At 36.2% G+C, this 22,264-nt stretch overlaps 1 protein-coding gene across 23 annotated transcripts in view; it reads left to right on the plus strand.

Annotated features, from left to right (window-relative positions):
- The window catches only part of sls (sallimus), an 854,140-nt gene that overhangs the window by 638,251 nt on the left and 193,625 nt on the right, over window positions 1-22,264 (plus strand). For 20 of the 23 annotated variants that reach the window (XM_083122061.1, XM_083122066.1, XM_083122070.1 and 17 more), the window contains 5 exons: window positions 599-1,027; window positions 2,136-2,442; window positions 4,263-4,451; window positions 5,686-5,849; window positions 6,915-7,044. The exons of 2 other annotated variants lie outside the window; for them this stretch is intronic. In XM_083122061.1, coding sequence (XP_082978187.1) covers window positions 599-1,027; window positions 2,136-2,442; window positions 4,263-4,451; window positions 5,686-5,849; window positions 6,915-7,044 — 1,219 coding nt within the window. Of the gene's footprint in view, window positions 1-598; window positions 1,028-2,135; window positions 2,443-4,262; window positions 4,452-5,685; window positions 5,850-6,914; window positions 8,025-22,264 lie in introns of those variants that run through there. One more of the 23 variants, XM_083122083.1, reaches the window with a different exon arrangement.

Below are 22,264 nucleotides of genomic sequence, written 5' to 3' on the forward strand. Positions count from 1 at the left end.
TTTCTATTTGAAAATTCTTCACCAATCACCACTGTCCCTTCTATGCAAGTGTCCATACAACAGTTTGCAACATTGAAGGGACATGTGGTGGCCACTCTTCTTCATGCTTCCTCAACATTGTGAGGAAAGTAAGGTCTGTTTCTCTGAAGCTGTATAAATGCCATGAGAATGTATTTTCTTCACATATTTAAGAAGATCCCTCTATTAACTGGAAAAATGCTATCATAGTTCCACTAAAATTATTATGTATCTTGTAGTCAGCGGTTGTTACAAGCATAAAAGCACCGTTTTTTTTTTGTGACATTTCAGAACACACGCTCCCTTCATCAATGTCTGACAAGCGTACACTACAAATAATTCTACAATGCAAGCAATGCGTACATTCAAGAAAAATCACTAAAATTATATTTTAAACACAGTTAAAGTAAGATAAAACATTACAGAAAAGTCTTTATTTTTTTTTGTATGTTTGTTTGGGGAAGCTGTAAGAGTTGATGATTTTTTTTTCGCCAAATGCTTGGGAACCATACCTGTATTTCTTCTTACTTCCATTTTTATTGCACAACAATTGCAACACAACTTATTTCTCTCTTTTCAGAAACCTGCTAAGCCACCACACTTTACGAAGAAGATTCAGCCATGCCGAGCTTTCGAGCAAGAATCAGCCAGGTTTGAAGTAGAATTTGATGGCGATCCACTTCCCACCATCAAGTGGTATCGCGAGAACTTCCCGATCCAGAACTCCGCTGACTTCCAGATTCACACTTTCAGCACCAAGTCGGTGCTCATAATAAGACAGGTCTTCATGGAAGATTCCGGCATATTCGCCGTTGTTGCAGAGAACAAAGGGGGCAGTGCTAAATGCAGCGCTAATCTCGTGGTTGAAGAGAAGAGGACGGGGCGTGGCGGAATTGTTCCTCCGAGCTTCCTCACCACCATCCAGAGCACGACGGTCAAATCGGGACAACTCGCTAGATTCGATGCACGTGTAACTGGCACGAAGCCCATTGATGTCTACTGGTTGAAGGTGAGTTGGGAATTTTAATAATGTATTTAAAAATTTCTAAAAATTTTGACCTAATTAGCATTAATGCGAACTCGACATCTCTTCACCATGTACAGTATTTGGGTTTTGTCTCGGATGAACTTTCATCGAATCAGCGTTGATTCTCATTTTCATCATTAACCTTAAGAGATAAAGAAGTGATTTCTAATAACTAAAATAACCAATGGATCACGGGTTCGACAGCCAGTGGCACCACATAGTAGTCCAGATCCCACTTTAAACTACATCCAGTCCCAATTAGCTTATTTGTCCATGAAGTGGACTCAAAACAATAACCTGGATAACTAAAATAAAAATATAATGGCTAGTAATGTATGCTAAAAATATGTTTTGTTGGTAAGAACTGAGTAATAAAAGTTGATCATAATTAGTGTGCGTCACTACCATGTAGTACACTCAAGTGACTTCTAGTTTTTTTGGACTTTTAACCACTGTTATTTAAAAGAGATTTACCTACATTTTGGAGGCTGCATCTGCCTCCGTCTTCAGGGTAGCGTGTCTAAATGGTTGCCTTGGAGGATTATTCTTGGTGGCCTAGGCTCCACCACGTCTGTTGGTCACAAGGACCAAGGACCTTGTAGATGTGGTGGAGCCTAGGCCACCAAGAAAAATCCTCCAAGGCAACCATTTAGACACACTACCCTGAAGACGGAGGCAGATGCAGCCTCCAAAACGTAGGTAAATCTCTTTTAAATAACAGTGGTTAAAAGTAAAAAAAACTAGAATGAATATATCACCACTGATTAGCTACAAAAAAGGACTCAAGTGACTGTAATGTTGCATACCCACGAGGCTCAGGTACCTGGACCCACAGTCAGTAAAATTCTCTGAGACTTGTGTTTTGTGCCATCAGTATGTGCATGTAGTGCTTCTTTCATAATTTTCATCTTATTGCCATTCATCATCATGTTTGTGATTAGTCAAAAGTGAATGAAAAGCAAAGTAAAATAAATCATTCATTCATAATTTCTTTTTGTGCATTTCTATGCTGCAAAACCTGTTCTAGTTAATAATTATTCAAATATGGCATCTAGCTCATCTATAACCTATGCTTCTCTCTGTCTTTTAGAATGGTAAGAAAGTTACGGCCGATATCAGATACAAGACACTGGAAGAGGATAACACGTACACGCTGTTGATTCTGGAGGCACTGCCCGAGGACACGGCCAAATATGAGTGTGTTGCGCTTAACAGTGCAGGAGAAGCCCGCTGCGATGCAGACTGCGTGGTTCAGACACCGTCCACCCCAGCGCAAGCATCTAAACCTGAAGCATCGGCAGCCGACCAAGCACCTACCATCGTGGAACCATTGAAAGACCAGTCCGTGAAGGAGGGGCAAGCTGCGGCATTCAGGTGTAGGATCTCAGCTAAACCAGGTTAGTGTTTGTTTTTACGCTAATCCTGGATTCAATATTTGATCCGATATTTTGTCTATCCCTATGTAATGCAACTCATCTAATGCTTAAAAGTAAGGACGTTGTACATAAGACTAAAATATAGGACATACCTTGAAAAAGAGGATATCTGTAGGGCTGAACCGATACTGTTGATGCATCGGTATCAGGCAATACCAGTGTCTTCTGTGGTTATTAATGAGAATACAAGTGATATTGGTATCAGAGAGTATCGGTTGGATTTTATTTACCCCTCCTGGCTGATACCTTTTCAGCATTTTGATCGTTTGCAGGTATGCAAAAATGTCACGCAACACTTTCGCCGAGTCTGATTATCTTTAAAGTTTCCATTGATTTTGTATAAATATTATGTTAAAAAAAACTTTGTGATTATATAACAGCTATTTTGATATGCTGATGTAGTTTTTTAATGTTTTAAAGCAAAACTCTTGTAAATTGATGCTTGTAATTGGAGTGGAATACTCTCCCTCTAATATTACTCAATGTTTCGAATAACTTTTGTTATAATTTTCAATCCTCGGTATCAGTATCTCTGGGAGCCGATATGACTGTAAGTAGGGGCATGCATATTTCGAAAAAACAAAATGTCAAAAAACACATTGTAGTGTTAATTTTTAATGTTTTTGAAAGGTGTGAGATGAAATTTCCTACTCTGTTTTGTCACGAACCGATGTGAAATGAACTGCAAAATACGAAATAAACTCTTAAACATGAAATTTAGGGTTTATTTACCGACGTGACACCTTCTGAGGTCTGAATTATCCTGTGAAATATGCAATTCATGGAAAATTGATTAATTCTGCTGTTAATATTGGAGAAGCAAAAATGAACTCCTTTACACAGAAATAAACTTAATACTCTGATAACAACATAAATGTGCTATTAGAAGCGAAATGTTAATTTTGTGTAATAAGTATAGGTTTTAAATCAAATTTAGGATTATATTCACCATTTTAAAACCAAAATGTCTTTTTATATACCACTTTTCATCCAATTTTTCACTTCTATAATACCGATATTTTATTTTATTTACCGCTTTTGAACCCAAAATTGACTTCGTTTCTGTACCGAAATTTTTGCTTTTTTAATTACCAAAATTATGTGCCTCTAACTATAAGTATTGGTTCAAAGTGGCATCAGCTCAGTCCTAGATATGTGGAAATCCTTTTTATGGGTATCCTTTCATCAATTTCATATCATCCTTATTGTTGCTATTTGCCAAAGTGGCAGGAAAGCAATTTAAAATTAAGAGCTACAAATAGAATTATTTTCAGTCCTGTTGATATAATGTTAGGAGACAAGTTGGCACCTAAAGCTTGAAGTCTAAACTTTGCTGTGTAATATTGTATACATGATGATCCGTATTTCCGCATTGCAAATTTAATTGCTTTTTTCTATTAATCTCAAAGGACCACTGCATGCCTGTCGTTTGAAATTAAGCAGAAAAAACAATCGAATTTGCAACCTGGAAATAAGGGAATAACACCCATACCATATTACAACCACTTTTACCGCACCTACCATGAATGTGCTGTGTAAGACTGATCATAATTTCCATACGTTCATTTACATTTATATTCTAGGAAAATAAATCCTGAAAAATTATTATGTATACACTTTTCGTAATTATCTAAGAATATGTCTTGGCTAGAATTTATAGCTTACAGTAGTTGTAAGTCAGAGTTGCTTACTTTTACTTAGGTCAAGCATTTGCTCTTGTTGTTTAAAAACTTGCTGTAATAAGCGCAAGATATTTATTATTGTAAATTCTCTGTTTTCAGCCCCACAGATCAAATGGCAGAAAGGAGACAGAGTCATTAAGCCATCGAAGTACTTCCAGATGTCAAAGGAAGGAGACGTCTGCACTCTTCGCATATCGGAAGCTTTCCCAGAAGACGAGGGACAATACAAGTGCATTGGCTCCAATCCTGCTGGACAAGTGACTCTCTCTGCAAACCTTCATGTACTTGGTAAGTTACCTAGGATTTGAAATTTAGCTCCTACTGGCAATCTATAGCATACTGGTAGAATCAGGATACAATTAATGTGGATAGACTTACTGAAAAACATGCTGAAATTCCAACAACTTACAATTTATTCTGAAAACCAACCTATATAGCTACCTAACGCATGGTATCTAAATTTGAGCATGTAATTTTTTTTCCTCAATGAACTTGAGGCCACTGCAGGATTTTCTACAGCAGATAAAGGCTGTCAATAGACCTAAAGAAAGCCCAGAACAAAATTACGTAGTTAAGTTATATTTAGGCTTACTTATACAGTGCGTTTGTTTTGGCTCTGGGCCGAGATAGCTTGTGGCATGGCACAGATGCCAGCATTTTCATCCCATAACATCTCTCTTATTTTATATTAGTACGTATTCTCAATAATATTAAAAATACAAAACTACTTGTACTTAACATTTAGGTGAGTATCAGCGTTCAGCGAGGAGTCATCCTGAAGTCAATACAGGGAAGTGAAATGGCGTGCGCCTTTTTATCTTTTTAATTTGAAATGATTATTTTAGACTGAGAATGTTTTTATTGTTGTGATTTTAAACAGCCATGGGGTATGGGAGTTTTAATAGGTCTTAGCAAATTTTCCAAATTCTTCCTTCGCCAAAGTCATACCTGTACCCTTTTTTTTTGGCTTTTGAAGAGATTTGACGTGGCTATGGAGTATTTCAGATAGCCTAAAAAGGAACCTGAGGAAGGGAACAGTAGTTTCCCGAAACGTTGTTCAGAAAAAATAGATACTAACCTAAATGTAAGTACAAGAAGTTTTGTATTTTTAAATATTATTGAGAATACGTACTAATGTGAAAAAGTGAGTAATTCGCACAACCATAAGTTACGAATTTTCTCTTATTTACGTACATATCTTAAGCATGTAAACAATTATATTTAGATTGCTTGGCCCAGAGCCAAAACAAACGCACTGGATAATTCCATATAATTTCAGCCTCCCCAATGGCATAGCGGTAACATTGTCATCTTGTAAACAAGAGGTCTCAGGTTTGATACATGCTGGAGTCACATTTGCACAGTGGTTCGGATCCCACTTTTAACTGTAGGTCCAGTCCTGATTAGCCTGTCTGTGCATGAAGTGGACTTAAAACAATAATTCAATCAGTATATTTTATGTTTTTTTTTGTACTGTCCCCATCTTGCCCATCTAATTTGTACCTCTCTTTCTTTCAATTAGCACCTGATACCCAAGAAGTGCAGCCCACCCTCTCACCTCTCAGTGACGTCACAGTCCCTGAAGGCAATCCAGCACAATTTCGAACAATGGTTAATGGGAAGCCAACACCCAGCATTCAGTGGTTCCGCGAAGGTGCTTTGATACCCCAATCAGCTGATTTCCAGGTAAGAAATTACATATTTGTTTATCATTTTAACTGTAACATATTTCTGTAATTTTTCTGTCTGCTGTTTTATTTCCTTAAGGATATCTTATCCACTTGTAAAAAGGGGACATGGGCATTGGAAATTGACATTGTTCATTTCAAGTTACAAGAAAGCAGAAAGCTTGCTATGTTTATTGTTAATAACAAAAATTAAGTTAATTTAGTTAGTATTTAGACAGAATTACGAAAGTAAAAATTGAGAAAATTGAATATAAAATACAGGAATCAGGTTATATTTTTATATTGTATCATTTAATACAAAGAATAAATGGTTGCACAGTTCACAGTATTCTGAAAATTATAGTTTTATGTGAAGAGGTCCACCTAACTTTTAAAGCTCTTTTCTTTAACAAGGTGTGTAAAAGTTACTGTAATAACAATATACAGTAACTATGAACTGCATGAAATGTAAAAAAGAAAAAAAATGAAAATAGATGTCATCTACTTACCTTGTAGATTGAGTAGCCAAGTCTCCCCAGCTATATGACAACATTAACAATAAAATAATAAATTTGGAATAAAATTGGTTTATTTTTATTCATTATTGTCTAAATGTGTGTTTATAACTGTAGTAATAAATATTATTGTTTTTATTTCAACTGTTCAATTTTATCAACGGCCTGACCCACTGTAAAAATTTTTGCTGATGCCCATGACTGGGGTATAGATTTTGGGTAAGGGGATTTATGCACATCACAAGACATAGCCTGTAGTGATGACACGCCTACTTTCATTTTAACAAACAACAAACCAATTCTGTCATTTGTCCATATTTTTACATGAAATGAGAAGAAAAAGGAATGTATTAATTTCTAAGGTACATTCAGCACTACAAATAACCTCTTATGCTTCTCCTTTAATCCACTCCTTTGTCACAAAGATAATCAAAGAATATGTTTCAAGTTTGTAAATATTTCGCTGCATTTATAGTTTCTCTCAAAACATGAATTAGCCGTGAAGTTGCAACGTTTACCAGCACATATGCATTCAGGAATTACATGGATGGATATTTCTGTCGTTTCAGATGATACACGAAGGAAATCATGCCGTTCTCTTAATCAAGATGACATACGAGGAGGATTCGGGAGTGTTCACTTGCCGAGCAACTAACTCCGCTGGCCAGGTCGAGACGTCCGCCAGGCTGATTGTTAAAAGTAAGGAATAAGGGCTTTTTGTTTTGTATAGAACACTATGATGTGATCGTTGTCAATTGTTCTATGTCCACCGTTTCTTCTGATAGAGAAAGAGGAACGCGGGCAGTGGTAGGAGACGAGGATTGATTGCAATATGCTCTCTTTTAGTTGCTTGCATATAATGTGCCAAAGAAACGAACCCATGCTACTCACAAGATTATATGCTGCCTGCTTTCCTCCTTTTGTATAGTACATATGTGTTAGGCTATCTGTTGTCTTCCAGATAATGGTAGTTGTATTGTTATTAATATTTTTTTGTTCTAAAGGCGCAGGCCTCTAAAGAAGTAAAAGAAAATGTGACAAAAAAATAGCATGTTTTCTAAGGAAGAATCATTTTTGGTGTTGTGAATATATAAATATTAAAGTAATAATGAAAAATAAGATATCTGCTTCGACTGACAATATGAATACACAGGTTGTTATTTAGTATTACTAATATGTATTTAATTTTTATGTATATTCTTTCAAGATCTCTAGTCATTTAAAAAAAACATCACCATCAGTGTAATTTGAGTAAAAGTGCTAACTCCCTTAATATTTGCAAAATTGCCAAATCGTCTTTTTAGTGCAAGTTATGCTGTTATTCATAGTTCATCTCCAAGGAAAGTAATTCTTCCAATTTTTTGTTTGTTTCGACATGTGATAGGCTTGTAGCAAGATTATCCTTGATTATAGATGGAGGTAATCGTAAAAATCAATGCATTTCTATGCTGACAATTGTTGTCAGCTGATTTGGTCCAGGATACAAGGTAGAAAATTGAAGAAGAAATAAAGTATGTCGTGTTGATAAATTAATTGTTTCACCTTACCTAATAAGGCTCATTTGTCTGTTATGCGGCTGATATTATTCTATGCTTTAGTTTGGATTTTTTTTTTAAAAATTGATGTTGTATATACAAAGTCCAAAATAAAGAAAAGAGCAGCTTTTGAAAAATACATAAGTTGTGAAACATTTTTGAAACCCAGAAACAAAGGGGAGATTAAGGAAACAGTGTTAATACCAAGCTCTGTTTCCTATTGTTCCATATTCAAGGTATTGTGTTCTTTCTATCATAAATGGTTACTGCAAAATAAAAGCTGGCTTCATATGTTGCATTGTTGTACAGAGCAAAGAGTCATTCCAAATTGTTTGTTCATATGTATTGTGAACTTCATGCATTGCCCAATTTCGTTTTAATTTTGTGAGTAATTTTCTAATCATCATTAGAGCCACATATTTATGGTGAATAAGAGATCAAGATTTCATTAAAAAAAACTACAGATTTCGGGATAAAAACTGTATATAAAATGGCATTTCAGTATTAAAATGGTGAATATATTCCTAAATTTGATTTTAAAAATTACATTTATTACCCAAAATAAAGATTTCCCTCCTTATAGTACATTTATGTAGTTATCAGAGTATTAAGTTTATTCCTGTGTAAAGGAGTTCATTTTTGCATCTCAAATAATTACAGCAGAAATAATCAATTTTCTATGAATTTGCATAACTCGCAGGTACTTCAGGCTTCAGAAAGTGTCCCATTGGTAAATAAACTCTAAATTTTAAATTAAAAATATATTTAATTTATATTTCTAATCAATGTAATTAAATTTTTACACCCCTTCTTTAATTTTATGGTAAGGGTTTTAGATAAGGGAATCTTCTCCGTATATATTGAAGGGTGCAAAATGGCCACAGATGCAGGTGCACCCAAAACTTTTAAATCAATCAATAATTAATAAATTAAAAATAAGTTTATTTCTCATTTTGCATTATATCGTGACAAAGTATGATAGGAAAATGCATCTCTCACCTTTCAAAAACCTGAGAAATTAGCATTGTAGTAGGTTCAGATTTTGTGTCAAAAACTCAATATGCATGCCTCTCTAATCATCATAATGTCAGTGACTATCACAGAAGGAAATGTCGTATTTGCTGCATTTTTCTCACATAATTGAAAAATAATACATGATGCAAACATTAATTTTAAGAAATTCTTGAAAAGTGAGTCTTGTTTAATATATATTTCATTTCACAATAACTTAAATTTTATTATTCTAAATTTTTGTAACATTGCCGGCTGTGTCATTCATTTTGCACATTTTATTCCAAATTCACCCTTTTAACCCTTTTAAAGAATGGATGTGTATTTTAGTATTTTCAAGGGCAGACATAAAACAGCTTGTAAGAGAACTTGGAATAGCTTGCTACTGATTTGAAGATTTTTTTTTCTTTTGCCTTGACAACTTTGCAATATGTGAAGCTTTCAGTACCAATATAAATTTGCAAAGGTAATGAAGTGAAAAGTAAGTATATTTATTAGAGTAGGTAATTATGTCTGACCATGCAGAAAATACCCAGAAAATAAATTTAGAAATTTGAATCTATTAGAGAAGAATAAAATTTAGTTTTGGATAATTGATGAGAACTCTGTTCGTCAGGAAATAAACTTCATTGCATGATGCCTGTGACCTCGCTGTGCACTTAAATATTTAGAGGTTCTATGTGTAGACATAAATATAGCAGAATTAATTAATATTAATAAGAAAAATATTGTACTTTTATTGGCAGTGAATTGAATTTTTTTTTATATTTCCACAAAAGATCTATCTTTTTCAAAATATATAATGATCAAATAATATTCATAGTTACAAAGGTACAATAATTCTAGTATTAATATTACATTGAAATTATCAGTATTTAAATTGATTGTGAATTCAAAAGTTACAGTTGCAACATTTGACCAAGACACTTTGAATTTTTTGCATATACATCAATGTATTGGGCCTTTCGAGATAAGGAACTTATACACTGAACAGTTTTTGTCATGAGGATGTTTTTTTTATAAGAAAGTAATCTTCAAATTATGTTTTCTTTTTTTTTAAACTACAAAAACGGCCAGTGCCACTTATATAAAGTATGAAATTCATTATTTCTATTTCATAGTATTTAGTCGATACTATAAATATGCTTGAACGCTTGGCAAAAAGAAAGTATTTTTTCTTTATAATTTTTATATCATTATATATATATATATATATATATATATATATATATTACAAAAGTTGGAGTTGTTATTGAAAGGACAGTAGCCCCTGCAGAAATGTGGATTAAGAGGAAGAGTTATAGATTCGCAAAATATGTATGAATTAAAATAATCCTGAAATGCTTGTGAATACTGAATAGATAATTACACATGGACAGAACACAATAAGAGCCTTGCAGAGAATTTTACTTGCTGTCAAGATGGCAGAGACCTGTTAGTCTGCAAGAATGTAGTCCACAGTGTACTATGTGGAAGAGAGGTTGACATTTGAACGTCTTCGGGAAGAGTTTCCCCTTACACTCCAAATAAAAGCGAATTATCAGAAAACGGATCAGTAGACCCTCTTTGCTTGTGGCACCAATGAATCCATGACACGACAACAATGAAGTTCCATTAACTGATATGCTTGTACAGTGACAGATACTTCTGGAGCGTAATAACTTCCATTTAGTTTTAGTAGGATTGTTACAACCCATAAGTGTCCGACAGTACATATATTTGGTAAATTTTTTGGATCAAATTTACTGTACAGATCAGCCCAATTTCGATAGTACGTCCCTTCTGGAATTTGCCCGACCTTCCAGATTATTAGTCCAGCAGCCCCTCCTTTTAAATACACTGCCTTGAATTGCTACTATAGCATATTGTGGAATTTGGAGCAGACAAACTCTATAAATTAACATATTTACATTTCAAATTGATTTTTTCTTTGAAATTTATTTTAGAAACACTCCACAATATATTAACAAACCAAATATTGGTCAATCCTTACTGTAAACTACTCGCATAGAAAAGTGTGGCACAAAAGGTTGCATTAATCTATTTATCTCTGCACTTGAAGCTACACCCTGCCAACGTGTTAATATTTGAATGAGTGGATGAAAAGAGTTCATTTTATCTCTTTACCAATTCTGGCCCAGCCCTTTTGGGAGTTGTTTGTTGAGCTCTCCTTTCGAAATCTTGTAGTGGGTGTGAGTGGGTTTTCTTTGGTTACACCTGATAGTTTCTGATGACTCATCCTTTTTTTCGACACATCCGATTATGTAAAGTATTTCCATAAAACATTGTTCTCTGTGACAAAGAAGCATGTGGACTTGTTTTGGATAAAAATAGATATTGCTTAACAGGGCATTGGGTACATTTAGCCATTTGGGAACGTAACACATCCTGCGTTCATATTGACATTTACCTCCAATGTCGTGGGCTCAAGGTCGATGGCAGTTAATGCACAATTATTAGACGTTATGTAATGGGACTTGTTTACTTCTTAACACTAGGCATATTGTAGTGAATATTAAGCAAGTTAAAACTTGTGTGCATAATTAAGGCTTTTTGGATTTATATTTGAAAAAGTCACGAGTTAACAATATATATAGGTTGTGTTTCATGATGCTCTTCCATCGTATTTTTCTTCATATCAATGCACCAACCCTCCGTGTTGGAGTGGTTAGCACAGCATGCTACGACACCAATGGTCCCAGGTATGAATCCCAGCATGGGTGTTGTTTGCGAGTGCCCCTTCATCAATTTCGTATCATGACTCATCCTCATCTTCATGATTAGCCAAAATAGGCAGAAAAGCTAAGCAAAATGAATCAATCTTCTCATCAATTCATTCCTATGTGAACCACAATCATGTGTTTTTAATGTTATCATCATTACTTGGTTAATTACTCGTAGCTATGGCCACATGATATCTTGTTAACTGTATTATTGTACAGTTGTACAAATTCTTCGAATAGGCAGATGAAAATTTTGTGTTTGTAAAACTCCACAGTGTTAGAAATGGCTTAATATGGGAATCAGTTATACTACCTAGAGCTCCATCATCGGTTTATGAAAGCCATCAAACAAAAGTATTTTTCGTTGTGGATTTCAGTGTTGTCATCTCTACATTTATAAGAAATAAGATTGTGAGCATCCAGGGCCCGGATTTTGATGACATTTCATCTTTTAACTGATGCAACGTAGACATTGCTAACTAGTACAGAAATCCTCAACACCCTCCTCAGGTTCAAGAAATGTAATTTTTTGGGTCATTTTTTACCATTTTTTAGGTCATTTTTTAAAATTTTGCGTCATTTTTAGGCCATTTTTTTTAAAAAAAATCGTCATTTTTTAAAAATTGGTACTTACTCTGTGTTTAACTACCAGCGCAATAAAGCAACATGGACCTTTAATGCAGTGAAATTATTTTTTCTCTCCAAATGTTTTTCACTTAAAACTTGTACTTTGACTGTATAGAAAGTATGGATACCTATTTTTTTTTTTATGTAAAACTCTGATATTTGTGAATTCTTCCCAATGTTATTGATTGTGATCTATAAAGTAAGTGTACAATATAAATATATATACTATTTTCAATAAGCAGATTGAGTTTTGTACAAATTTTTGGGTCATTTTTCAAAGATTTTAGGTCATTTTACAGGATTTTTGTTGTCATTTTAAAGGTCATTTTTCAAAGATTTTTTAGTCATCAAAATCTGGGCCCTCATAACACATCATTTGACGGAATGGTCACAAAACATGCCGGATTTGGTTCAATTGAAAATAAATATACCAGTGGTGTAGTTGAGTGGGGAGGGGCTCGAGGAGAAGGGAGGGGGTGATAATTCTCCCTTTGACTCAACTTTTCAAAACCAGAGATGGGGGCCAGCTTGCTGGCTGAGCACATTAAATGGTTGACTTTTGATGTTGCCTCCACAGCTTGAGTCCCTGCTTGAGCACAAGTGATATTTGTGGGTGCCACTTCACCAATTTCACCTGACCATCACCCATTCTCATTGTTGCAAATTAAGTTGCTAAAAATTTAGTGCAGACTCCTAGAAAAAATAAGGCATACTATCTCTACAAAATTCTGAAGCACACCGCTGATTTTTGCCAACACCAAATCTGACTAGTTTAAAAGTATGTTCACGTTTCTACACCTGATTTAAAAAATTAAGTGGGCGGCTTACGATCTCTCCAGTAAAGTTTCCAGCTTCAGTACTAGCCTAGGTGTTATTTTGATTGGTTCCATTGTTAATTTCATCACAATTAGCCAAAAGGTGCAGAAAGTGACACTAAATAACAAAAAATACAAACATAAGCTATCTGTCCCCAGACATTGTATGTATGGACATGAATAAATGGAAAAGACGTCGACGAACAAACAAAAAAAAAACGTACCATAGCTTATAAAACTGAAATAGCTCATATAGCTTTTCCCAAAAGCTGCGACTGTTTTGATGTTTTGTTTTTCTGCTGACAGCCTACAGGAGGCAGAAACAAGGTCAGAGGTATCCGATTGTGCAAGACCTGAAAATCCCCAGCTGTGTATTCTCATAGGCAGGGGGCGGATAACAGTAGGAGGTGTGTCTGTGTGAGAGAGAGAACAGCTGTGTAGGAGGTCACCTCCTGGTACAGTGATACGTGGGTTCACATATCCAAGCATGAATATTGCAAACCCTTCACTTTCAACCTGTGATATTGTAACACGGAAATTATTTGGCCACTTTCATGGTCGTCCAGAAGGCGGGGCAAGGGGAAGGACATGCCCCCCCACCCCCCCCGTGGAAAATGAAAGTCAACCTAAAATTATGTATTTCACACATAAAATTTCATTTTAGCCACAATAATGTGTGTTAATTATTGCATGAACACCATAAATTCAAATTAAAGCAATGTTTTTTTAGGGAACAACACTCTTTTGGGGGAAAATGTGACTTGTTTGCCCCCCTCTGGAAAAAAAAATACCTTCTTTGCCCCTCCCTGGAAAAAATCCTGTGGACGTCCATGGCCACTTTTTTTAATTGTTACAAGTAGGAGTGGTATTGAAAGTGGGGGCAGAAGGAGCCACGTTCCCAAAGAATTCAGGAAAATACATCCTGCATATGTATGATAATACTGCTGTAGTATATTGATTGATTGATTTTACTTTGCTTTTCTGCCACTTTTTGGCTAGTCTCAAAGATGAGGTTGAGTGATGATATGGTGAAAATGATGAATGAACATTCTCAAAGAACAGACTGGGATTCGAACCCGGGACCCCTAGCATTGTAGCATGCTGTGCTAACCACTCCATCACAGAGGCTGGCTGCTATACACTCCAATGATTGATGTGTTCACTCATTCAGTCAATTTATGACATTTGAACACAAGAAGCATACTAGTCATTATGAATCATAACCGGCCCTAATCATGTGGTAAAAATTTTGTTTATAGAATAATGTATTTGCAGCACTTATTCCACTTAGAGCAAATTCCATTAATACACTTTAGTTTTTTTATCAAGAAGGAGATATGTGACATCACTTAGGAATGAGCCAATTGGCATCAATGTTTCATATCATAGCAGTATGGCACACTTGATTGGTGAAATCTTCTAGTGGAACGTCCAATTATAAAGCAATTTTCAGTGAAGAGGTTGTAAATCAAAATGCTAGTCATTACATTGTTTCAGAAAACACATTAACTAGATGCGGTAGACTTTGGTTTCCCATTTTTTCTCCCTGTTGGGTGAATCGGTATTTTCTAACATTGTTTTCAACTATATCTACCCAACACATCTTTGACACTGACATTTTTTTGTTCGATGTGTTTATATCCTGCCTGTCTCTTTACAACCCTGCTCCTTCATTTGTTTCAGACTGTTCTTCAATCCTTTGTAACATTATATTTGAAAGAGAGAAATCTTGTGATTGCTGTAGGTAGCCGTTGTGTCATGCTAACGTATCAATTGATATCTTGTCAACAAATCAAATTTAATTACTGTTTCCACCTATACTGATACGTGAAAATTATGACTATTCAGAGTAGTTAGGAATTTTATAAATTTTAAGAAATAAATTTTCCGTTGCAAATATATCAGATTTTTTACTGTAAATACTGATATATGTGATACGTCTCTCTCCCCCTAAAAGAAAAATAGAACAATAGAAGTACATTAGTTCTAGTAGCTACCAACCGATACTCTTCGATACCTATACATCGGTGTCGGATCAGTCCCAAATTTAATAACCATTTCCTTGTAATTCATGTTGTGAAAGCATTCCACAATTTACTACGTGGCTTCTCAGAGCTACAGAGCTCTTGTTTTACCTTGGCTTGGCTGACCATCTACCATTCATCCACACCATCGTTGCGATTAACCTACAGAAGTACAATAGAAAATCGATGATAACTAATAATATGCGAAAAACCTATAAAATTAGATACAGTGCACCATTTTCATTCTTGATACTCTTGTACTCACCTTTTCATAGAACAACTGTTACTTGAGGTTCTGTCTGACAAGGCTGAATCATATCTTCGTACCAGATCTATTTCATGAAGGTTGATTGTTGGTTATCCATTCTTATAGTCACTCTTTCGTTAATTGTTTGTCTTCAAAGAACTTAATTCAATGTCGAAATGAGTTATTTTTATAATTTCTTCAGTATAGGCTTATTCGAGGGGGGATAATTTTCTTGTTGGAATACTGTCGGCTTGTTATAACGTGGCCCTGGGTTTGTTCACTGATGGAGACACAGTACACAGGGGCTTTGATCGCACATTTAACTGTAGGTTCAGTTCCAATTAGCCTATCTTAGCATAAAGTGGGCTAAAGTATTCATTTAATTACTCATAAGTATTAATGAAAATGCTCACTTAGTTTTTGTAATATTGATTAAAGTTTTCAAACTTGCATTGTAAGTGCATTGCAATTGGCTCTACGATCGTGTGAACTTTCGCGATGGAAAGGGGCTTTATAAAAAACTTAACTGTGAAGTAGTTTGTTCAAAACTTTCTCAAGCAATTGGAAGTTATGGCCTTTCTTAGAAAATCCATACTGTATTTTAACATCTTATCTATTTCTCGTTTTCTTTGTGAAAACTTGACCATATGAATGTCGGTTAAAACTCCCATCAAATCTTCCTAAGCACACCGCTACCACTGGGAGAGTTAGAAAACCCCTGTGCATTGCATTTACCGCACTTATAACGTCGTCGCCTTGTAATCAAGGAGCCCCGTTTTCTATACCCGGTGGAGGCACATGATGGTTCGGATCCCACTTTGAACTGTAGGTCCAGTCCCAATCTGTGCCTGAAGTGGACTTAAAACTCGAACTGAAACTGCATTCTCATTCGCTGCTTCTGCCCTTTGGCGCCTTTTTAAGTAAGCACGAGAGGTGGCAACACTGGAAGGAGTTAAAGTGACGTGGTTCAACATTCTCCCCTATGGATTACCAACTGAGCAACGAACGAGTTGTCAGTCGGTCACTTGGGGAAAAGGGGCAGGGGGAGTAGATGGAATTTATTAATACTGAGGGACCACCACTCGTTCATGTTTAATTTAGAACTCGAAACAACAACGCAGGGAGGATAAAATGATATTCTCTTTACTGCTGTATGAACGCGTTTGCCCTGCGAGAGGATTCCTTGCGAGGGGTAATTTTCTATTTTGGTTCCCGTGGGCTCTGCCAGGCTTTCCTGTCTAAATTTGGGATGGCTTGGGAATCTAAGGATGGCTCACCGCAGAGATTCGTGCAGCGTGGTCGCTCTTGAGAGAGCCAGGCTGTATGAAATGAAAACAGACTTTATGACGCTTGCAGCCTAGGGCGTACCGAAGGAAGGGGCTTAAACTAGCCCCCACCAACGCATAAGCGAATATTTGGAAAGTTACATGAAAGTTATGAGAATGTAGGCATCTTGTAACGTATGGAATTATTAAAATTGTTTTCAGGAGCAAAAGGCGTGTTACGAATTATCCAGTTTTGGTGTGGTAAATAAATTTTGACTCTGCTCTCGGTTTACAATGTTTAGCCTGTTTGATGAACGAGCGTGTTAAGTGGTCCACTTTCTATCTCAGTGCCGAAGTTTCAGGGTTGTTTTTGTATAGGCCCGTACCCATAATTTTATTTCGGGGGGAGGGTCTCATCCCTTAGCAGCTGCCATTTAAAGGCGAAATAGTGGGGGGGGGATAGATGAATTTCTCGGTATATTACAACGTATACAAAATGTTTAATCCTGCTACGGCAGTAAAATTAATTACCACTACACGATATTAGATAATTGTAGAATTTCGGGGGGGGGGGGATTCAGCCCCCTAGTCCTCCCCCTGGCTGCGTGCCTGCTTTGTGAATGTATCTTTTTCTTCCTTTCATGTAATCATCACTCATTCTCATTGTCGCGATTGGCCGAAAGTGGAAGAAAAGCGACGCTAAATAACATTAATACAAATATGCGTCAGTTTTGTACGTAACATACTCAGTTTATGAAATGTTCTCGTGATTGGTGGGAAGATAATGCTTAATGACTGCCACGTGGTCGTTTATATTTCACGTTTTCCATACGTTTCATACTTGAAAGAGAATGCAATCAATACCTTTTGTTTTAAATGCAATTCTTTTTAACTTATTTGTTTATTGCACCATGTCCCCTTGTGCTTCTGCAACCCAAACGCCAAAGGTGTTAAGTGGGTTGCCCTACAAGATGGCGTACAGTAACAATTTTTCAACTAACATTAGTTGTTTGCACACGAGTGTTGTTAATGGCAACTTTGCCTAAACCGTTCTTCGTACACTTCCAATCACGGGTTCACGATCGGAGCAGAAAACTGTAGGCCCAGCATCGAGTAGCCTCTGTGCATAATATATGATTACAATAACCTTTGTAATTGTATTTATTATTTTCCTTTTTACGGTCTCTTTTGTGCATATTTAGGCTCAAGTTCCCGATCTGGGCATGGTTGCTCTTTGTGAGTCTCTTCATCATTGTATATCTCATCCGCATCGTCGCGATTGGCCAAAAGTGGAAGAAAAGCAGCGTAAAATAACGAAAATACAAATACAGCATATAGACTAATCGCGACAATGGGCATGCATGATGAGATGAAATTGATGAAGACACTGGGAAAGAAACACCTTTGTCTAGACCAGAACTTAAACCTGGATCCTTTCAGTGGCGGGTTCGTTAAGCTCACAGCCCACTCTAAGCGCTCGACATTGAAACTCTGTTTGCCATGTTCAGCAGCTAGAGCAATGCACACAAACATTAATTTGGCGTATCTGACCCTTGTGTAAGGAGTTCGAAGACACTTAGGTGCCAGTTTCGGCATAATCCACTCTGGAAACGGCATGATTACAGGCTAACGAGTCTCTGGCGTCAGGACTCGCAGCCAAGCTAGTCCTCCGTGGTGCTGTATTGGTTCTATTTGACCTTATACAGTCTCGGTTTTTACCATAAGTATGGTCTAAAATAGTGCTCAATGTATGTTTTACTTCCCTTTTGACATGCTGTTTATTATGGTTTTAATTGATAACTGCAAAGCCACTTTTGGTTTTAATGTGTGAACGCTGTTCCATTGTGGTGAAGGGTCTTGTTCTCATGTATGACTTGAGGAATGCAAGTAATCTAAATGCTAACGCATCCAAAACGTAATTTAAACCAACCAACCAATCGTTTGATCGATTTTATCAAATTGGAAGATTGTCCTTGGGTTAGGGACGTTAACCATTTCAAATTGTTGATCATATGACTTACCATTATCTGGGGTATTCTTGTGGTTTTCCTCCAAGCGAATACTGGAACGGCACCTTTAGAAAACACCACAGTCGCTTCCTCCATTATCCTCTTGCTCTTCATCGTTAACATTACCCTAATTGTACAAGTAAGCTACGTTAAATCAAGTTACTATCCAAACCAACTGTTGACACATTTTTAAAATTTCGGAGGGAGAATGTTAATCTGTGATTGGATCGTTGTTATCCTTCTTTCTGTCCTTTATTGTGTATCGTCTGCTTCCATTCGAACTGAAATAAAACAAATGTTCAATACAGAATTTTAAAGGAAGGAAATCCATAATCAGTTGAGGAAAGTGCAATTTTTTTAGCTTGTTTTGAAATTGTATTTGATTTGTACATTGTCAAATCCATAATATTAAAAGCAATTAGTAAATATTAAAGTGGTGAAGGTATAATACTTGTTTTATCATAATAAACAACAGTAGAAATGAACACGTGGTTATCCATGGGCAAACGTCGCAAATACTAACACGCGAATTGCATTGCTTCAAATTGTTGTGCCTGAAACAATTTCTTGTTAGCGATTTAAAAAATGTTCTTTCACTTAACACATCCAGACGTATCGAAAGCGAGGATATGCTTTATTTTGTAACACCCTGTTCTTATACGTATACCTGAAAACTGTAACTTACATTGTTAATTTTTCAGCAACGACTTTTTATGCCTCGCCAAATGTCTTCTAATGCAGGTGAACAGAGAGACATTGTGTCTGAGGACATTGCCACGGCGTTGCGAAGTTGGTTGAAATTGGTCATGGATTTCGTAACAGTCTGTCCTCCCTCCCCTCGCTCAGGTCGGTCCATCTCTTCCGCCCCACTGGCTGAGTCTCTGACGTAAGTTGGCGAGGTGCGCGCTCTATATTTAGTAAAAGAAGTTCGGAAAGGGGGAAAATGCCTTGGCTGTCTGTTGGTTAACTCCTATCAGGTCTTAGCCAGTGTTGCCAGCATCAGGAACGCGGAACTCGCTAAACCTTGAACTCCTGTTATTCAGTTAATCAAAAAGCGAACCGAAGGCAAGTTGATAAAAGCATAATCGGCAGTTTCCTTGTTGATTTATGGATGAGAGCGAATGATAGCTCTTTTTTGTGTGAAAAAATTATCACTATGTATTCGAGAAATTGCAGGGCTATGAATGGCCCTTCACAGATTATTTCGAAAATTTTTGGGTCAATTCTTCACATTACTTAACTACGAAATACAAGAAGTTAGCTGGAAATGCAATTTTTTCAATAATTGTATCGACTACCATGATTACTAGCTCTTTCGTTGAAGCTGGCAACCTTGATCTGAACAATTGGGCCACCTGTGTGCATATTCGGTACTTGGTAATACAGGAATTAGTTACCAGATCATAAAATACTCTGCCCTTAAGAATTAGAGATGTTCCGCAGTGGTGCCAGCCATTATATTGTTAAGAACACTACAAAAACAGGACCGCTATATTGACCTTGATTCTCTGGCAGTTGATAAAGGATTGCTAATGTAGTGTTTTATTTCGTCCTGTAAAAATGCCAAGCACAACAAGTACCGCTCTTTTAGTTTCCTAGGTTTATTTGCATTCGCGAGCAGAATCTGAGCCATGCACAGTGGCGGGTCCATGTGTGGGAATACACAGCCCCTTCTCTTTGCCTCACGTTAGGTACTCGAAAATCTGGAAAATTAGCACTCGAAAGCTAAAATCTGGGTCAAATAATTCCCCAAAATGAAAAGCTTGGACACGTTGCCGGGTCGTTCACCAGTTAAATGTAGTTTTTGCCAGTCGAAATCCTAATTTCATTTTGTAATTATAAAAATGTACAAAATTTGTGTTTGTTAGTCATTCTCCTTCCTTTCACAATAATAGTAACATTATCATACATTTTTCACGTTCATTTTCCTGTCAAATTTTATCAAAATGGCACAGGAACACGATTAAAAATTACACGAAACTAACTGAAACTTACGAATTCTTAATTGAAAAATGATTTAGGATATTGTATTTCAAAATTAAATACCAGATCCTTACGTTTGATATGGTTTTGATGACACATAAATGTACAATAGCCGCAGAGATAACAGAAGGCAAATTGTCCATCATGATTTATTTTTTTCTAATACATTCCATGTTTTTAGGGAATGTAGGGATGTGCACAACTATTGCTCGTCGGTAAATTGTCCATGACTGGTTTCATTAAATTTGTGTCTTGCATCGTATGATGTTTTTAAAGAGTAGATTTTTACATGGCTGGTGCACAGGTTGTCAGCGTATTATTTGGTTTCAGTTGCAGACACTCTCATTGCATAAAACAAGAACAATAAGCACGGTGATGGACAATTTCCTTGATAATAGTTATGCATCCCACTGTACTTGTGGTGCAGCACAAGATTTTATGTTTATTGACCGTATTGTTCCAATTATTGAACTTCACATTGCGTAAAGCAGAGTAAATTAACGTGATGATGGACAATTTGCCTATTATCTTTGCGGCTGGCTATACAAGTAAAATAAATTAGATGTTTAAAGAATAAACTTAAACTGTGCAGAACTTTTGATATGCCCCTCGCATAAAAATTGTAAAGCACAAAACAAAGTAAGTGGGTTTGTTACTATGAAAAGTACCTAGACAGTGGCGTATTTAAGTAAGGGGGGGCGAGGGCTCGCGAGAGAAAAATCCTTTGCGCGGAAGAAAATGAGAAGCCGTTTCATGCCGGTCTGTCGAAAAAGTTGAACCTACATTACTATAAATAGGCAACAGATTAGTTCCGAGAAACTCGCTTCCATGTACCTTGGCTCTCAACCTACGCCATCTTTAGCTACACGAAACATTTTTCGGTGACTCACGCCGGGCGGAAATAAGTGCGTGTGTCATTGCTTGAGTGCGTATAAGTATTGTGAAGTTTCGAAAACGTGCGCTCAATTGTTGACTCAGCGTCTGCAGTATTTCTTGAGTGGGCGTACGAGCCTTTGCCAAAAGCAGTTTAGCAAAACAAAGGACGGCCTTCACTGTGTGTTTTTATTTTTCGAAATGAGGCTATATGCTGATTCGCTCTGATGATAAAAGACTGCCTCTGGCGGACAGTTTCCTTGTCGACTCCAGCCATAGTTGCCAACTCCGCGAGACATCTCTAAATGTGATCTTGCCGAATGACGACACAATTAATGAAAAGCGAACGACTGAATTCACACTTTTGAATTCATTCATAAATATTAATCGATTATTTTTTATTCATGTTGATGAATTATGTTAATTTGAAGTAATGAACTATAAAAGTTTCAGAAAATGAATGCATGGTGACTTCATTTCAAATTTTAATTTTTGGAGCTAGGAAATTGAATTCTTATGTCTTCGTGTGTGTGTACACTTCCTTCCCCATGTATTTGCAATTTAATTTATGGCTTGATCCAATAATATACTATTTTTTAAAAATTGTTAAAATATCAGAGGGACGTAGGAACACCACAGGATTTTTATATTTAGAATTTAACCAAAAAAATTATATTGTAGTTATAATAGCAACTTTTACGTCATGTTTTACAGTTTTACGTGCATACTTTTAAATTAACGATTTTTTAGTGGATTTTATGCGGGTTTTAGCGAGTTTCACCTTCCAGTACTTGGCAACACTGACTA

Source organism: Lepisma saccharinum, chromosome 5, assembly GCF_977018435.1.
Source record: "Lepisma saccharinum chromosome 5, izLepSacc3.1, whole genome shotgun sequence".
NCBI classification, from domain to species: domain Eukaryota; kingdom Metazoa; phylum Arthropoda; class Insecta; order Zygentoma; family Lepismatidae; genus Lepisma; species Lepisma saccharinum.